Genomic DNA, 14,908 nt, shown 5'->3' on the forward strand with positions numbered 1-14,908 from the left:
TCTTACACATGCTACACTAGGATGGGTCTTGAGATCATTACACTCTATGAAATGGGCCAGCCACAAATGGCAAAATATTGAACATGCTTTGTACTTACATTAAGACCCAAGGATAGAAAAAAACATAGGACTAGGAAGTGGACTGGCGTTATGTGGTGTGAAAAACAGGTTATTTGGAACAACAGATGATTTAGAACCAGATGTATGAGATGGTTGCCCAATAGCATGAACAGAGTTAATGCCATTGAGCAAAATGCTTGGAAATGGTGACAACAAATTGCTGTTTTATAAATTTTTAACACGAGGGTTTTTTTAAATGAAAATGTAATATTCTAAAATCCATTGAAGTACATTTTAAATGAGCAAACTGTAAGGTAGATAAACTATATCTCAAATTATATTTTAAAACAAAAAACCTTTTCTAAACAATCCCAACAGTGGTCAGCTGTTATTTGTCCTCTTTCCATACCACCTTTTACAGGGCAGGAAAGGACAGATAGCTACAAAACACAGACACTTCCTCAAAGAAAATAAGTACAGGCAGACAATTCACCCAGTAGCAAAGTCACAGATGCCACAATATAGTCTCCATTTTTACAAACTTGGGTGTCTGACAGCTCAAAATGGTACAAATACTAAAACTAAACAACAGTGCAGCTCAGGGCACTTATCAACATGGCCCTACCTACCTGTTCTAGACATTGGTCAACATGGCCCTGCCCAGGGACCTGTTCACCTGGGACATGAAATGCCAGACATCCCACATGTGTATCATCAGAGCCAGTGGAGATCTCCAACTTTCTTGTCTCCTCTCCCCATCTCAAAAGCATGCTCCTAACAAAACTGTTGTATATTTAATTCTATATGGCATTTGCTACTTAAGAGGACCCAAAGGGATGTCATAACACCATCTGAATATTCCTGTTGAATGATGTCATGTACTGAGGCAAACAGGAGTTCTAGGCTGAAGTGCTAAGCTGGCCAAAACTGATAGGATCGACGTTTGCAGAACTCCGGATACCAATCAAACATTCATGACAACCAGAGGAATGCTAGAGGAAGGAAGTCACTTAGTTTCAGCGCTCACAGATACTCTATCATATCATGTCTGATGTTGAGATAGGGGACAGACTGTAGTCACTGGGACAGTGGATACAATGGGCCTCAGTGCATCCTAAGAGCAACTGCCTGGTTGTGTGGAGAGAGATTGCTTCTGGAGGCACCTATTAAAATATTCAAAATATTCTGTTTTCAACCAAAACAAAAATTGTAAGGCAAGAACAGAGCAGGAAAGTATAATACAAACACAGAAGAAAAGACAACTCTGAAGCAGCCCAGACATTTGGACTTACCAAAGACTTTTAAAATGCTCAAAGGAAACCGAAGACCATATCTGAACAAACTCAAAATGTCAACAAAGAGACAGAAGTTGTAAAATTGAAAAGCCAACAGTTGAAATGCAGGTTCTCTAGAGGGGTGTGATGACTGTCAACTTGCCAGGGTCCATCATTATTTAGGACACAGGTCTCTGGGTGTGTCTATGAGGGAGTTTGTAGATTGAGTTAACTAAGATAGGAACCCATCCTAAATGTAGGACGCACATTTCCAGGAGCAGGAGTCCCAGGCTACATAAAAAGGAAAAAGTGAGCTAAGCACCAATATCTTTTTCTGCTTCCTAACTGCGGACACAATGTGGCCGTCTGCCTCACACTCCCGCTGGCCTGCCTTCCCCACCAAGATGCACTGTACTCTCAAGATGCATGAGCCACAAGAAGCCCTTCCTTCTTTTAACTACTTCTGTTAGGTGACTGGTCACAGTTCTAAGGAAAGGAACTAATAAAGGGGCTTACAGTCAGATCTGCACAAGTAAAAGGCAAAATTACTGAGCACAGAAACTGAAATCACCCAGTATGAGGACCAGGGACAAAAATAATAAAGGAAAAGGAATAGAACCTAAGAGACCAGAGGGACACAATGGAGCACAACCACACACCGAAACTTTATATCCCAGAGTGAGACAGGAGAATGTGGCAGGTAGAATACTTAAGGAAGTGAAGGCCGAGTGCAGCACAAGCCTGGAGGAAAGACAGGAATCTACACACCCAAGAAGCTCACAACACACAAGGCACAAAATCCTCCTTTGAGCAAAACAGCAAAAAGGAGACAAAAGGTTTTAACCAAGCATCCAAAGAGACAAGAATGTTTAATTTCAAAACGTAAAACTGAGGGAGGAAAAAAAAAAATCAACCACAAAATTAGAAATGCAGGTATATAATCTATCAGGATAATAACACCAATCAAATATAACCACAGAGGAAATATAGCTAAAACCCTAGACAAGCCTTCCTAGGCTAAGCATGATGCTCTATGGAATATTCACAGTGCAAAGGGTTCAAAGAGCAACAACTCTGTCCCCAAAGAAACAAAAGGACTAAAACCAGGACCAATAAAGCATCTGGGTCGCCTAGAAATAAAGACTAAGTAGTCCTTTGATAATGGCCCAAGTCCTTATCCACCAAAGCAAAGATCAAAATCCAAACTGAGGCACAATATGTGGGGAAATATACATAACCCAGCAGAACTCCTTAAAAGATGACCAAGCTGCTCCTTCCTGAGACTCAGCCCAATAATCTAGTCTGCTGTGTGTACAGCTGTGGTAAAGCTGATCTGACTTCCCCAAAGTCACTTCCTCCCCGACTTCAGCATGCGCCCAGGAAGCTTCCCATGTCCTCTGGGACAAAAAAAAAAAAAAAAAAAAATGTTCTGGCTATCAACATGCCAATCTATCTACACTGTATCCTCTCCTAGACCACATTTATCCAGGTTTCTTACCACAGTTACGTGCTTTACGTTTTCTTTCTTTTCTTAAGAGATAAGAGTCTCTGAAAAAGTTTGAGGCTGACCTCAAACTCACTGTAACCAAGAACAGCCTTGAATCCCTGATTCTCTTGCCTCTACTGGGATTGTAATGTTTTTGCTTTCTGACAATTTAGCAAAAACTGGTACACAGTGGCTATGAAAAGAAGCATGTGTTCAGCTGTGTACCCTCAACTGTAACCTTAAGCAGATAAGGTCACCCTCAGAGGAATGGTGTAAGGTCTAAAGTAAGAACATAAAACCATCCTTAAAATGCTCAGGGTTAGTGTTACCATCTTCACACAGCTGTGTTCCAGAGTCCCTGTCACCCTGGTCATGATGCTTCCCCCATCAGGACAGAGTACAGCATGCCCCCAGTACAAAAAGAAGCTTCAAGGAAGTTCAGTTTACACGGAGGTAGTGCAGGGCAGAAGGACAACTCCCAACAGAAAGATCATGGACTAACTTAATCTACATCCTGTCTTACAGTTTTTAACAGCAGCTTGACACTTCTTACTTAGGACATCAATAACACCCTTGTCCTCACTCCAGCTGGTGGATCAATGATGTCTGAGGTCCTGAAATATGGCCCAGCTACATTTCATACAAGCTGGTCCCACAGAAAAGCAGCAGAACTAGTACAGGCTCACAGCACAGCCAAGTTATGGAACATCACTAACCAGGTTTCCACAGCGGAGCTTTCTGCAAAGACCATCGCATGGGCCTTAACGTTCTAGGAAACCCCCCAGCTCCCCCAAAGGCTACATCCAGTCCCTCTTGACAAAATAGCATGACTTAGCCACATCTGCCGCAATTCCAAACAAAGGCCTAGCTATAAAAACAGCCACCATCTAGCAAGACCTTGGAGTATCTTCAGACTTCCTCCCTGGTCATCAGGGACACACAGACCAAGCCATGGTAAGGTGACAGGTGTCCCATAACAAATACAATGGTAATTACTTTCTTAAAAGAGGGAAGACAAAAATAAATACTGGTGGGGATGTGAGGAAAGCAGGGCCTCACACACGGCTGGGGAGAATGTAGAACGGGGCAGCCATGTTATAAGAGTCTGGCCTGTGGGGCTGTCTCTGACTCTCTTGTCTGTGCGTGGGACTCTTTTCCTCCTACTGGGTTGCCACATCCAGCCATGATATGAGGGTTTGGGACCAGTTTTATAATATTGTATTATGCTATGTTCAGTGAATATCCCTGGGAAGCCTTTCTGTTTCTTCCTTCCTTCCTTCCTTCCTTCCTTCCTTCCTTCCTTCCTCCCTTCTTTCCTTCCTTCCCTCCCTCCTTCCTTCCTTCCTTCCTTCCTTCCTTCCTTCCTTTCTCCCTTTCTCTCTTTCTTTCTTTCTTTTCCCTTACGGGAAACAGAGGAGGAGTTGACCTGGGGGGAGGGGAAGTAGGAAGAGTGACTGGGAAGAGTGGAAGGAGGGAAACTGCAGACATAATGTATGAGAGAAGAATAAAAGTTAAAAAAAAAAAAAAAACGAGCCTGAGCTGTTTCTTGAAGTGATCCATCATTCCCACTCCCAGATCGACATCAAGACAAATGGTAATACAGATCTACCAAAAACTCAAAAACAAATGTTCACTGCAGCATCACTCAAAAAGTCAAAAGATGGAGGCAGCCACAGCAGTTACTTCAACTCTTAAGACTAAGCAAGAAGCAGTGCTCCCTTCTATACGGTGGAAACCCCATCAGCAGCAAAGGAATGGAGCACCACACAGTGATCATCAGAAAATCACACAAAGTTCAGACACAAAAGGACAAACACAAGTCTGTTTACATGAAATGTCAGAAGAGGGTAAAACAGACCAGCAACCAGAGGACCAGAGCATCGAGGGCTGGGAGCGGGGAAGAGTGGCTGCAGTGCAGAATTTCAGCCTGAGGCAAAGAAAATGTTCTTAAGTTAAATTACACCATGTTGCACAACTCCAAATATGTCAGAGACCACTATAAACTGTAAGTGGGTAGACGATACAGCATGTAAATTATTGCAATAAAACTTTTTTAAAAGCAGAAAGGCTAAATAGAATGCTGTTCTAGAAGTCCCTTGTGTGCCAGTGGGCTGACACTACAGACGGGCATTAGTGAGATACAACCACCAGATTCTAGACCAGCGGTTCTCAACCTGTGGGTTGTGATCCCTTTTGGGGTTGAACAACCCTTTCACAGGGGTTGTATATCAGATATCCTGCATATCAGATACCTATATTATAATTTATAACAGTAGCAAAATCATAGTTTTGAAGTAGCAACAAAGTGATTTGATGGCTGGGGGTCACTACAACATGAGGAATTATACTAAAGTTAGGCAGCATTAGGAAGGTTGAGAATTGCTCTAGACAAAAACCCTGCACAATCTCTGTAGCACATTCTGTCCTTTACTCCTTTCCCTTCCACTCACGAGGCACCTTCAGCCACTAACAAGGACGGTCTCACCAACCAGATGGCGGCACAGGGCCATAGCCTTACTATTCTCTGACACCTCAGCAGGACCTAACAGCTAGCCTGGGCTCACGCTCTTTCTGCACATGCCCTACACTGTGCCCCCTATCCTAAAGCTCAACGGCACTGCTGCCACAGCTATGTCAACCATCAGGACAGGACAGCTTCGAGTACTTTCAATGGGTGACAGTACCCCTCAAGAGTGAAAGGCAGTTCTAGAGACAAGAAAATCAATTATTACTAGGGTCCATGACCCTCCAAATCCAGCACACAGGATTTATACAACATGCAGCCACAACAGGCTAAGGAGGTACTTAGTACATTATAAAGGCTGGCATAAGAAGAAGCCTGAGAAATATGCATATGCCATGTTCTTCCACAGAAGCACTGGTGTCCATGGCTAACCACATTGAGGAACCCCACCAAGTTTCAGCAGCCCTGAGGATGCAGATCCATGTGGTTTGGTTACTTACCCTCTGAGAGTCTTGATGGCAGCAACAGGCCTCGTCTACCCAGCTCTGCCAGTGCCAGACATCCACCATGCCATGCCTTATCCGTCTCCTGAAAACTGAAGCCAGAGTTCTAAGGTCAACTCCAAGTCTAAAGCCCACAATTTTACAGGAAACACAAGGTGGTTCATATTCTGGGCCAATAAGCCTTGCTAAAACTACATTACTTCTTGGCTAGACAAATAAGACACTCTAACCTAATATGAATATAACTGCCACATCAATACTACTCTTTACAACACCTAATAATAATGAAAAGGATTGGGTCAATGTAAGACCAGTCCAGAAAATATGTTCTTCTAGCTAGGCTGCCTTGTCTGGCCTCAGTAGAAGAGGATGCACCTAGCCTCACAGAGACTTAAAGTGCCAGAGTCGGGGGATACCAAGGGTGGCCCCCACCCACCCAGAGGAGAAGGGGAGAAGGGATGGGAAAGGATGGGGGGGTGACTGAGAAGGGGCAGTGTGTGAGATGTAGAGAATATGTAGAAAATAAAATGTAAAAAGACCAGCCAGGGACATTCAACCATTTACATCATAAAACCAAGTCATCTGCCTGAGATGGTGTCCCGCCACCATGACCACAATGCTCCAGCCTCAGCCTACTCTCATCAGACAGCAGAGAGTCAATAGAGATTCCACCCAACTCAGAGGACATTAATTGAAAAGAAACGGTGGATGCCTTTAATTGGCACCCACTGTTACTGGAGTGCTCACATTTCAAGATTACAAAACTGATAAATTAAGATGGTCACTGTGTCACGTGCCTCTAATCTCCTGGGAAGAAAAAGACAGAAAGGGAAGAAGTTTAAGTCTAGACTGCTAAAATACATGAGATCCCATTGAGAGAAAAGGAGGAAGAGGGAAGGAGGGAGGGAGGGAGGGAGGGAGGGAGGGAGGGAGGGAGGGAGGGAGGGAGGGAGGGAGGGAGAGAGAGAGAGAGAGAGAGAGAGAGAGAGAGAGAGAGAGAGAGAGAGAGAGAGAGAGAGAGAAAGAAATTCAAACATCTTTTTCAAAGTATGGAGGTGTCAGGTTTGGCTATGTTCCCAGGCTGATTGTAAACTTGTAGGCTCAAGTAATCCTCCTACCTCAGCCTTCCAAGTAACTGAAACTACAAGAAGACAATTTTGCACCCAACTAAACTGGGTCTCACAAGTAATATTTTATATTTAAAATCAATGTGCCTGTATACTCAAAAGTTCTCTTCAGGGTGTGGCCTATTACAATGTGAGTGACTGTTCTCAGACTGGTCAGGGCTGCTCTGAAGTTTCTGTATTTTGTTGCCAACATAAACACAGAAATGCACATCATAGAAAAGCAAATCAAATGGCAAGCTTTTACCTATTCTGGCTGAATTCACTTGACAGTAAAGAAATGTGTAGGAAAATCAACACTAAACTGTACAGCCAACAGCCACTTTACACATCATCTATTAAGTGAGGACAAAGTCACTAATGCATTCAAGACGGACAGACAGCACGGCCCTTCCTGTCAGATACAGTTGTCCTCCCACTCACCACAACTGTTATGACTCACTCATAATTACAATTTTTTAAAGTGCCAGATGTCTTACCATGTGTCTGCTCAGAGGCTATGTGATCATTTTAAATCTTGGAGGGTTTGTTTTATCAGTTGAGACAGGATGTAGCCCAAGACAGCCTAAAGCTTACTATGTTCACTATGTAGTTGAGGCTAGCCTTGAACTCTTGATCCTCCTACCTCTATTGCTCAAGTACTGGTATCTGGATCCATTTCCAAATATTCTTTTTTCCATTTCCAAATCTTTATGTCCCTCAGGATTTCAAATGGAGAGAGATGCTTCCTCACATTTTTCATGAAGATTCATCATCATAGTGAACTTGATATAGTATCAACACAACAGTGACTCAAATATATCATTTCTAAACTACAAGAGTGTCACTATGTCTTCAGGCAGGTAGGCCTGGAAAGTTCCTATCACCACTACAGACTCATGTCTGATAAAGCCCAGCCTTTGATATGACAGGGGCATAGTAAGAAACTGTGGTCAAGTGCTAAGAGCAAGCCATTATCTCAGATCTAAGCCGAGGCTCCCAAGCCTAGGGATCCAGAGAGAGAAAGCATAGAATGCTGAAATGCCATCAGTGCACTGAAGGAAGAGGCTGAGAGACTTAGGCCTCCACACAGACCCAATGTCCTGACCCTTCCATCAGCATGCTTGCTCCATGTTTTTGGACTAAGGATTCAAAAGCAGCAACACCTTTTCCTCTCTCCAGAACACAGGCTCAAAATCAAGATACGCTTTTGTATCTGTCATCTATTAAAGCAACAGACCCATAAGAAGCTTAAATGAGCTAGGGTCCAACATTAAACCAAGACTACAAGCCAGGAGAAAAAAAACACAGTCTGGAGAACACTACACTGTCTACACTAGAACCCTGCAGCACTCCAAAGAGAATGATGCCAGAGAAACTGAAGGCAAGAAAATGTAAAAAAAAAAAAGTGGGGGAAGAGGGGGCACCTGGATAAAAAGTTCTAATTAACCAGAGGGAATGTACAGAAATACTCTAAAAGGGGATGGAGAAAACAGTGCTTGAAACTCAGGGAAGGCTTGAAAATGACAGAATGCCAGCCCTTCCTAAAGGTGCCAGCACAAAGCCCAGGGAGAGCATCACCAACCCATCTATCCCGTGACTTCCAGGGGCGGCTCCAGGGACAAGGTCTAAAACAAACCTACAGAACCTTGAGAAAAGAAGCTGTACACACTGTCTTCTCTTCATACTTCACAAAGCAGTCCCAGTAAAACTGTTTTCTGCTAGTACTTCTGCTACATATTGCCCCCATTTGAAAGCAGTCTCTGAGCCGGGCAGTGGTGGCGCATGCCTTTAATTCCAGCACTTGGGAGGCAGAGGCAGGCGGATTTCTGAGTTCAAGGCCAGCCTGGTCTACCGAGTGAGTTCCAGGACAGCCAGAGCTACACAGAGAAACCCTATCTCGCAAAACCAAAAAAAAAAAAGAAAACAGTCTCTGACACACCATCTCCTCTAAACTGCAAACTGTCACTAAGCAGGCTGAGGCAAAATGAAAGGCCCAATTCAGAAGGGAGTGTACTTTGGGCTGTTGGTCTCTAAAGACATCTCTAAAGACACAAGGACCAAGTGCTAGAGAGCTCAAAGTGCTGATAACAGACTTCCCACCAGCCAGTAATAGTCACACAGAATAGCAGGCCCACACAGAACAGCAGGCCCAGAATGGTACAGCCAACAAATGGCCATGCAAACTGAATTTATGGCATCATACACACACCATTTGCCCCATACACTCAGAAAGTCCAGAAAGGCTAAACTTCAGTTCGTTAAAATACGACTCCGAGTCCAGGCCTCAGTTAATCAAGGGTCTCAGTAGCAATGAAGCATACATCCAGAAAAGTCCCTCGTTTTAAGATGCTCTGCCACTCACAGTGCATGACCAAAGCCTTCACTTGAAGATGAAGGCCTACATTTGCATGGGTTCAACACTGACTTCATCTCTTTCTAAAGGTTTTAAGTATACAATGATGTTGAAACAACATATAAGATAACTGAAACTGTCAAGTTTAACTTAACAAGGAAAAACTAGGCTTTGGGGTTCTAACAAATAGCTCAATTTAAAGAATATATATTAATACACAAGAACAAAAAGCTGCAGGCCTGCCTTTGACGGTGATAACCCACCTGAAACAGTCCAACACAGACCCCACCACGTCATCTGCCAGCTCTCTGGGAAGCCTTCCAGCCATCCTACCAATTCTGAAAAAGAGAAGCAATAGTCCATCAGCTGCACATGACCACCTTGAGTAAGTTTCCTATTAACCTAGAGCAGGGCAAGCCTCAAACACTGCCCAGCAACCATGCCTAGGACAGGTCAGGTGATTTCCTTGGGCATGTGAACAGGGTCACCTTTCTGCACAGTAGTGTGAACCCTGACCCCGTCAGTGATAAGAGCCCCCAAGTACTTCTAGTTGGATGCTGCAAGCTCCTACCTAGACTTTCACAAAGGATAGCCCAGGCCCTGCACTGAGGGAAACTGGAGGCCTGAAGTCAGGCCCAAGAGAAGATCATTCCAGCCTGTCTCACTGTGCATGTGTTGGTCTATCCCTCCCAGCAGGCCTGACTTTGGGCCAAAATATATCTAGGGTTGGCATAGATACAAGTTCCTGTGGCAGCCCACTTCAGCTTATGGAGAGCTTTGCATCTGTGATGCCAGGGAAACCTGTGAGCAGGAAGCTGCACTGCCTCACTTTACGGCTACCACAGGGAACCTCTTCAACAACCTGAACATCTAATCTGTGTTAATCAACTATTACTAATAGTGGCCTCACACCACTTTAGGAAGCCTAAAATTTAACCTCAGTATTTTTTTTTTTAAATTTTGGGTTTTTGGGTGGTTTGGTTTGGTTTGGTTTTTTTGTGTTTGTTTGTTTGAGGCAGGATCTCACTATGTAGCTCTGCTAGCCTGGAACTTCCTACATAGAACCAGCTGGCCTTGAACTCATAATATTCTGCCTCTGCCTCCCAAGTGCTGGGATTAAAGGCATATACACAGCCAATAATTATCTCCAAGTGTACATTATATAAAACAATAGTTCTATCATTTGAAAATCTACAAAGTATTTGCAACTCTCAAAACCTAGGTAAAGTTTTTTTAAGAAATGAAGACTTTTCTAAGGAATCAACATCGACTGAGACCCAGCTGCCCCCGGCCTCTGGCACTCAGCACCCAGGGCGTCCATACATACCCTTTCGCTGCAGACCACCGCACCACAGTGTCCTTGTCCTTCAACCCAACCAGTAGCTGCTCTGCAAGAACCAGGACACAAAGAACCATCAGCCTACATAAAATCATAATCCTCTTGCTTCTATACAGATTCTCCCAGCAATCCTGCACCTCACGACGTAGGAGTGCACTGTGGAACTACGTATTCTATGGATCCCAAAGGACACACTGTGCTCTCATAGGTTACACATGCTCAAAACCTCAGTGCCTGAGAAGCTGATGCACGAGGACTTCAACAAAGGCTCTTTGGAAATCCCAACACTCAGGAGGCAAAGGCAAGCAGATTTCAATTGCCTTCCAGGCCAGCCTGATCTACATAGAGTTCCAGGCCAGCCAGAGCTACACAGTGAGACCCTTTCTATAAAAAATGAGAGTCTTTATTGTATTTTTTTTCACATTAGTGGAGGAATGGGTATGATGCGGGCACGCCACTGCATGAATGTGGAGACTAGAGGACAACTTCTAGGAAATGGCTCTCTCCCTCTACCACATAAATCCCAGGAATCAAACCCAGGAGTTGTCAAGTTTGGTCCCTTTACCCTCTGAGCCATCCTGCATGCCCAAGAGGTCTTACTGTCCATACCCAAAAGGAGAAATGTTATCCTACATGTATAAGCATATTGCCTGTGCATGACTGGTACCTGCAGAAGTCAAAAGAGGGGTCAGATCCCCTGGAACCTGAGTTACAGATGACTGTGAGCTATCTTATAGGTGCTGAGAACCAAACCAGCAAGTATTCTAAACAGCTGAGCTATCTCTTCAATCTTGGACCTTAAATTTAATTATAATGACTGTTTTTAATCATAGAAAAGGGCATTTCTGCCACTTTCTAACAAGTGGAGCCAACCCAATAGGACAATCAGCAGGGAACAGATGCTTCCCCAGGTAAAGGCCCCTGTAAGTCAATGGAAGGGGAGATTAAAGGAAACAAATATTTGAGAAGGCCTCCACAGATAAACATGAAGAGGGGGGGTTGCAACACAGAGGCAGTCAGGTTATTCCAGGTCACATATCCCTGCAAGCCCAGTATGGTCCCAATGTTGGCCAGAGGACAAACCCCAGAAGAGCTGACATGGATAAATAGCTAAAGGGTTGGGATGGGAAGAAACAAGTCACCAGACCCATAAGTGTAAAGCAAAGGGCCTAAGGCAAGTAGGCAACAAGAGAAAAGGAGCAGAGAACTCAGCCTGGGCCCATAGAATGCAAGGTGGCTTAGAGCAACTCAGGATACCGGGCACCACAGCAGCTAATCCCAGGAATTCACAGAAGAGAATCCCAGGAAGCATCAGGGGTCAAAGAAAAGACCAAATGTATGGTGAGTGCTGGGCACATGAACAACAGCTCTGTGGTCAAGGAGATGGTGTGGACAGCAGTACAGACAAGTCTGCGGGAAAAGCACGAGTGGACTCAACACAGCAAGAGAGACGGTCAGCTAGCTTTGTACCTCCCAGCCAGGATCCTCACAGGAAGTGGAGATTTAGGATCACAGTCCATCCAGCATGAGGCAGGAAAGCAGGAAGAGTGAAGGAAGAGCAAGTGAACGTGAGGGTGGGCACAGTGAAGGGTTGCCTGGGAACAGACACTGGGTCCTGATCAGTATGGAAACCTTAAGTAGTTTGAGACGATGCCTAAGGAAAGCTTGCTTACACAAGACAAGAATATGGAGGCTGGAAACATGAGTCCCATGTTCCAAGCCCATGTCCCTGGGAACACTGTTTCCCTGAAGACACCCAGGAGAACAACGTAAGGTCAGGTTGCCAAAAGGCAATGAGGAGTGGTGAAGAGACAGTGGAGAGCTGGCACTGCTGGACCAGGTGTCTATGAGGTCAGTGAGTCACCATGTGCTAGGTGAATTATCAGAAGGTAACCAGAGAGAAAGGCCAGGCCGTACTGTACAGGGAGGCATGCATGTATCTCCTGTAGGCTCCACTTACCTATCACAGTTTCCACTCCCTCTGGGACATCATAGTCTTCATCGCCATCTGAAGTCAAACTCTCAGACGGCAGCTTCTGTTCACTCTTACCCGGGGCACAGAGCTGCAGGTTGGCAGCCAAAGACCGACAGCCACGCTGATACCTATGCAGAACAAAACCATCTCAAGTTGGTAAGTTCAACCTGGCCCTGAAAATAAAATTTTTGGTAACTAGTATCATCAACTTAGCATCCCTCAGAATCACACATGATACCTGCAGAAATCTCAATCCATACAAACCTCAAAGAAAGCCAACTTAGGCCAGATAAATGCCCTAATTCTGAGAAGCCTTCCACAACAAAGCTTCATAGCAAAAGGCAACGCCTGGCCATAGGTGCACATGAAAGATATCAGGGCCTCACTCACCCTTGTTCACAAGCAAGTGGCTGCCTTCTCCACCTGCTTGGCTCTCTGACCTCAGCCCAGACCACAGAACCCATTTTTGTTTTTTTTTGTTTTTTATTTTTTTATCCTGTAGGCCAACTACAGCTCTGAATTGATCTCCCACTTGCCTGGGAACAAGAAAAGAATAGCCAATGAAAATGTGGCTCATGGTCACCACTGCACCACCACTTTGACCCAAGTCTGGACCACTAGCCTTGACCAAGCAACTCCCTCCTAAGAGTCAGCATGTCAGAGTAACCGAAGCTTACCTCCAAAGTCAATTCAAAAGAGGCAGGTAGCTTCTGTCTGGCTCTCTACCCAGTGGCGAGCCCCATGTGAACCAAGACAGGGTGCTTCCCTCCCCAACAGAAAATTATGTGCACTCCCTTCACCTCTGCTCCACAGACACTGTCAAGACTGCAGCAAAAGCACAGCACAGAAGTACAAGCAGCCACATCTCAAGTGCTACACAGGTCACTACTGAGAAAGAACACAAAACTCACACACAGTCTCCCTCACACTCTGAGTAACCCTCACAATGAAAAAGTACAAGAAAGGACCCAGGAAGATCAGGAGAAAGCCACGTGAAGAACTCAGAGCTCAGGGGATGTCGGGTCACCAGCACGTGGGACCAGTAGTCCAAAAGCTCTGGCTCTCACTTAAGAGCCCCATAAGAAGCAAAACGTGTCCCACAGAGGACGGCTGCACCCCAGAGAAAAAACTGAAATAAACTGAAGCCAAGAATAGACAGGAAAGTGGATGCACCCAGCATTCACACCCTATGAGGACCAAACTGCACCACCTGCAATGGGAAAATCCTCTAGAAAGCAGCATAGGAGATCTAACCAGTACCTAGAAATAAAAGAAATAAAAAGGGAAACTGGGCACGGTAATGCATGCCCATCATCCCAGCACTTCAGATGAAGGCAGGAAAATCAGGAGTTCAAGGTCATCCAAATAGCAAATCCAAGGCCAGTCTGGGTTATGTATTACAATGAGACCCTTTCCCTGCAAAAGTGGGGAGGGACAATACTGAAAGAAAAAAGAAGCCGGGCAGTGGTGGCGCACGCCTTTAATCCCCACACTTGGGAGGCAGAGGCAGGGGGATTTCTAAGTTTGAGGCCAGCCTGGTCTACAGAGTGAGTTCCAAGACAGCCAGGGCTACACAGAGAAACCTTGTCTCGAAAAAAGAAAAAAAAAAAAAGAAAAAAAGAAAAGAAAGAAAGAAAAAAGAAAAAATGGAAGAGAAAACAAATAGGAAGAAGGTTGATTTAATATTCAATCTTTAGCCAGCCTTGGTTGTTCATCCCTTTGATCCCAGCACTTGGAAGGCAGAAACAGGGGGAACTCTGTGAGTTCAAGGCTAGCCTACTCTATAAACCAGGTTCCAGGATAGCGAGGGCTACATAGAGAGACTGTCTCAAACAAAACAAAACAAAAATTCAGTCATGTTTTGGTTTGGATTGATTTTTTTTGAGCAACAGAGTCTTCCTATATAGCTCTAGTAGGCCTAGAATTCACCATGTAGAAGAAGCCAGCCTTGAACTTTCCTCCTGACTCACAGAGTGCTAGGATTAGGAGTATGTGTCAGCATGCCTACCAAAACATAATTCTATTAATATTACATTATTATATGTGATTAAAAAAAATACAGATTAAATTATTTTTCCTTCTTAAATTAAGGTTCCTAATACCTGTGAGCATTAACTGAACAGATCTGGTATGTCTGTGAGTTCACCTCTGAACATGTAAACGAGCTCTAGTACAGACAAGTCTTGTCCAACCAGCCAATAGCCTGGGCAAAACAGAAGACTGCCTCTCCCACTGCCAGCCTCTGACCAGCTCAGTCTCCTGAGTCTCCAGTTGCCTTCCACCCTCCAGGTCTTGGGCTTCACTGGCTTCCTTCCACAGTGTCTACATCCTATCGGTTTTGTTTCTCT

At 44.6% G+C, this 14,908-nt stretch overlaps 1 protein-coding gene across 1 annotated transcript in view; it reads right to left on the reverse strand.

Annotated features, from left to right (window-relative positions):
* The window catches only part of Tbcd (tubulin folding cofactor D), a 167,658-nt gene that overhangs the window by 103,503 nt on the left and 49,247 nt on the right, over positions 1-14,908 (reverse strand). Inside the window, exons 10-13 of the mRNA XM_028787874.1 lie at positions 12,546-12,688; positions 10,574-10,634; positions 9,510-9,584; positions 5,785-5,879 (exon numbers count right to left, since the gene is read on the reverse strand). Of these exons, the coding sequence (XP_028643707.1) occupies positions 5,785-5,879; positions 9,510-9,584; positions 10,574-10,634; positions 12,546-12,688 (374 nt within the window). The remainder of the gene's footprint in view (positions 1-5,784; positions 5,880-9,509; positions 9,585-10,573; positions 10,635-12,545; positions 12,689-14,908) is intronic.

Source organism: Grammomys surdaster, unplaced genomic scaffold (genome assembly GCF_004785775.1).
Source record: "Grammomys surdaster isolate TR1022 unplaced genomic scaffold, NIH_TR_1.0 125688, whole genome shotgun sequence".
Lineage (NCBI taxonomy): Eukaryota > Metazoa > Chordata > Mammalia > Rodentia > Muridae > Grammomys > Grammomys surdaster.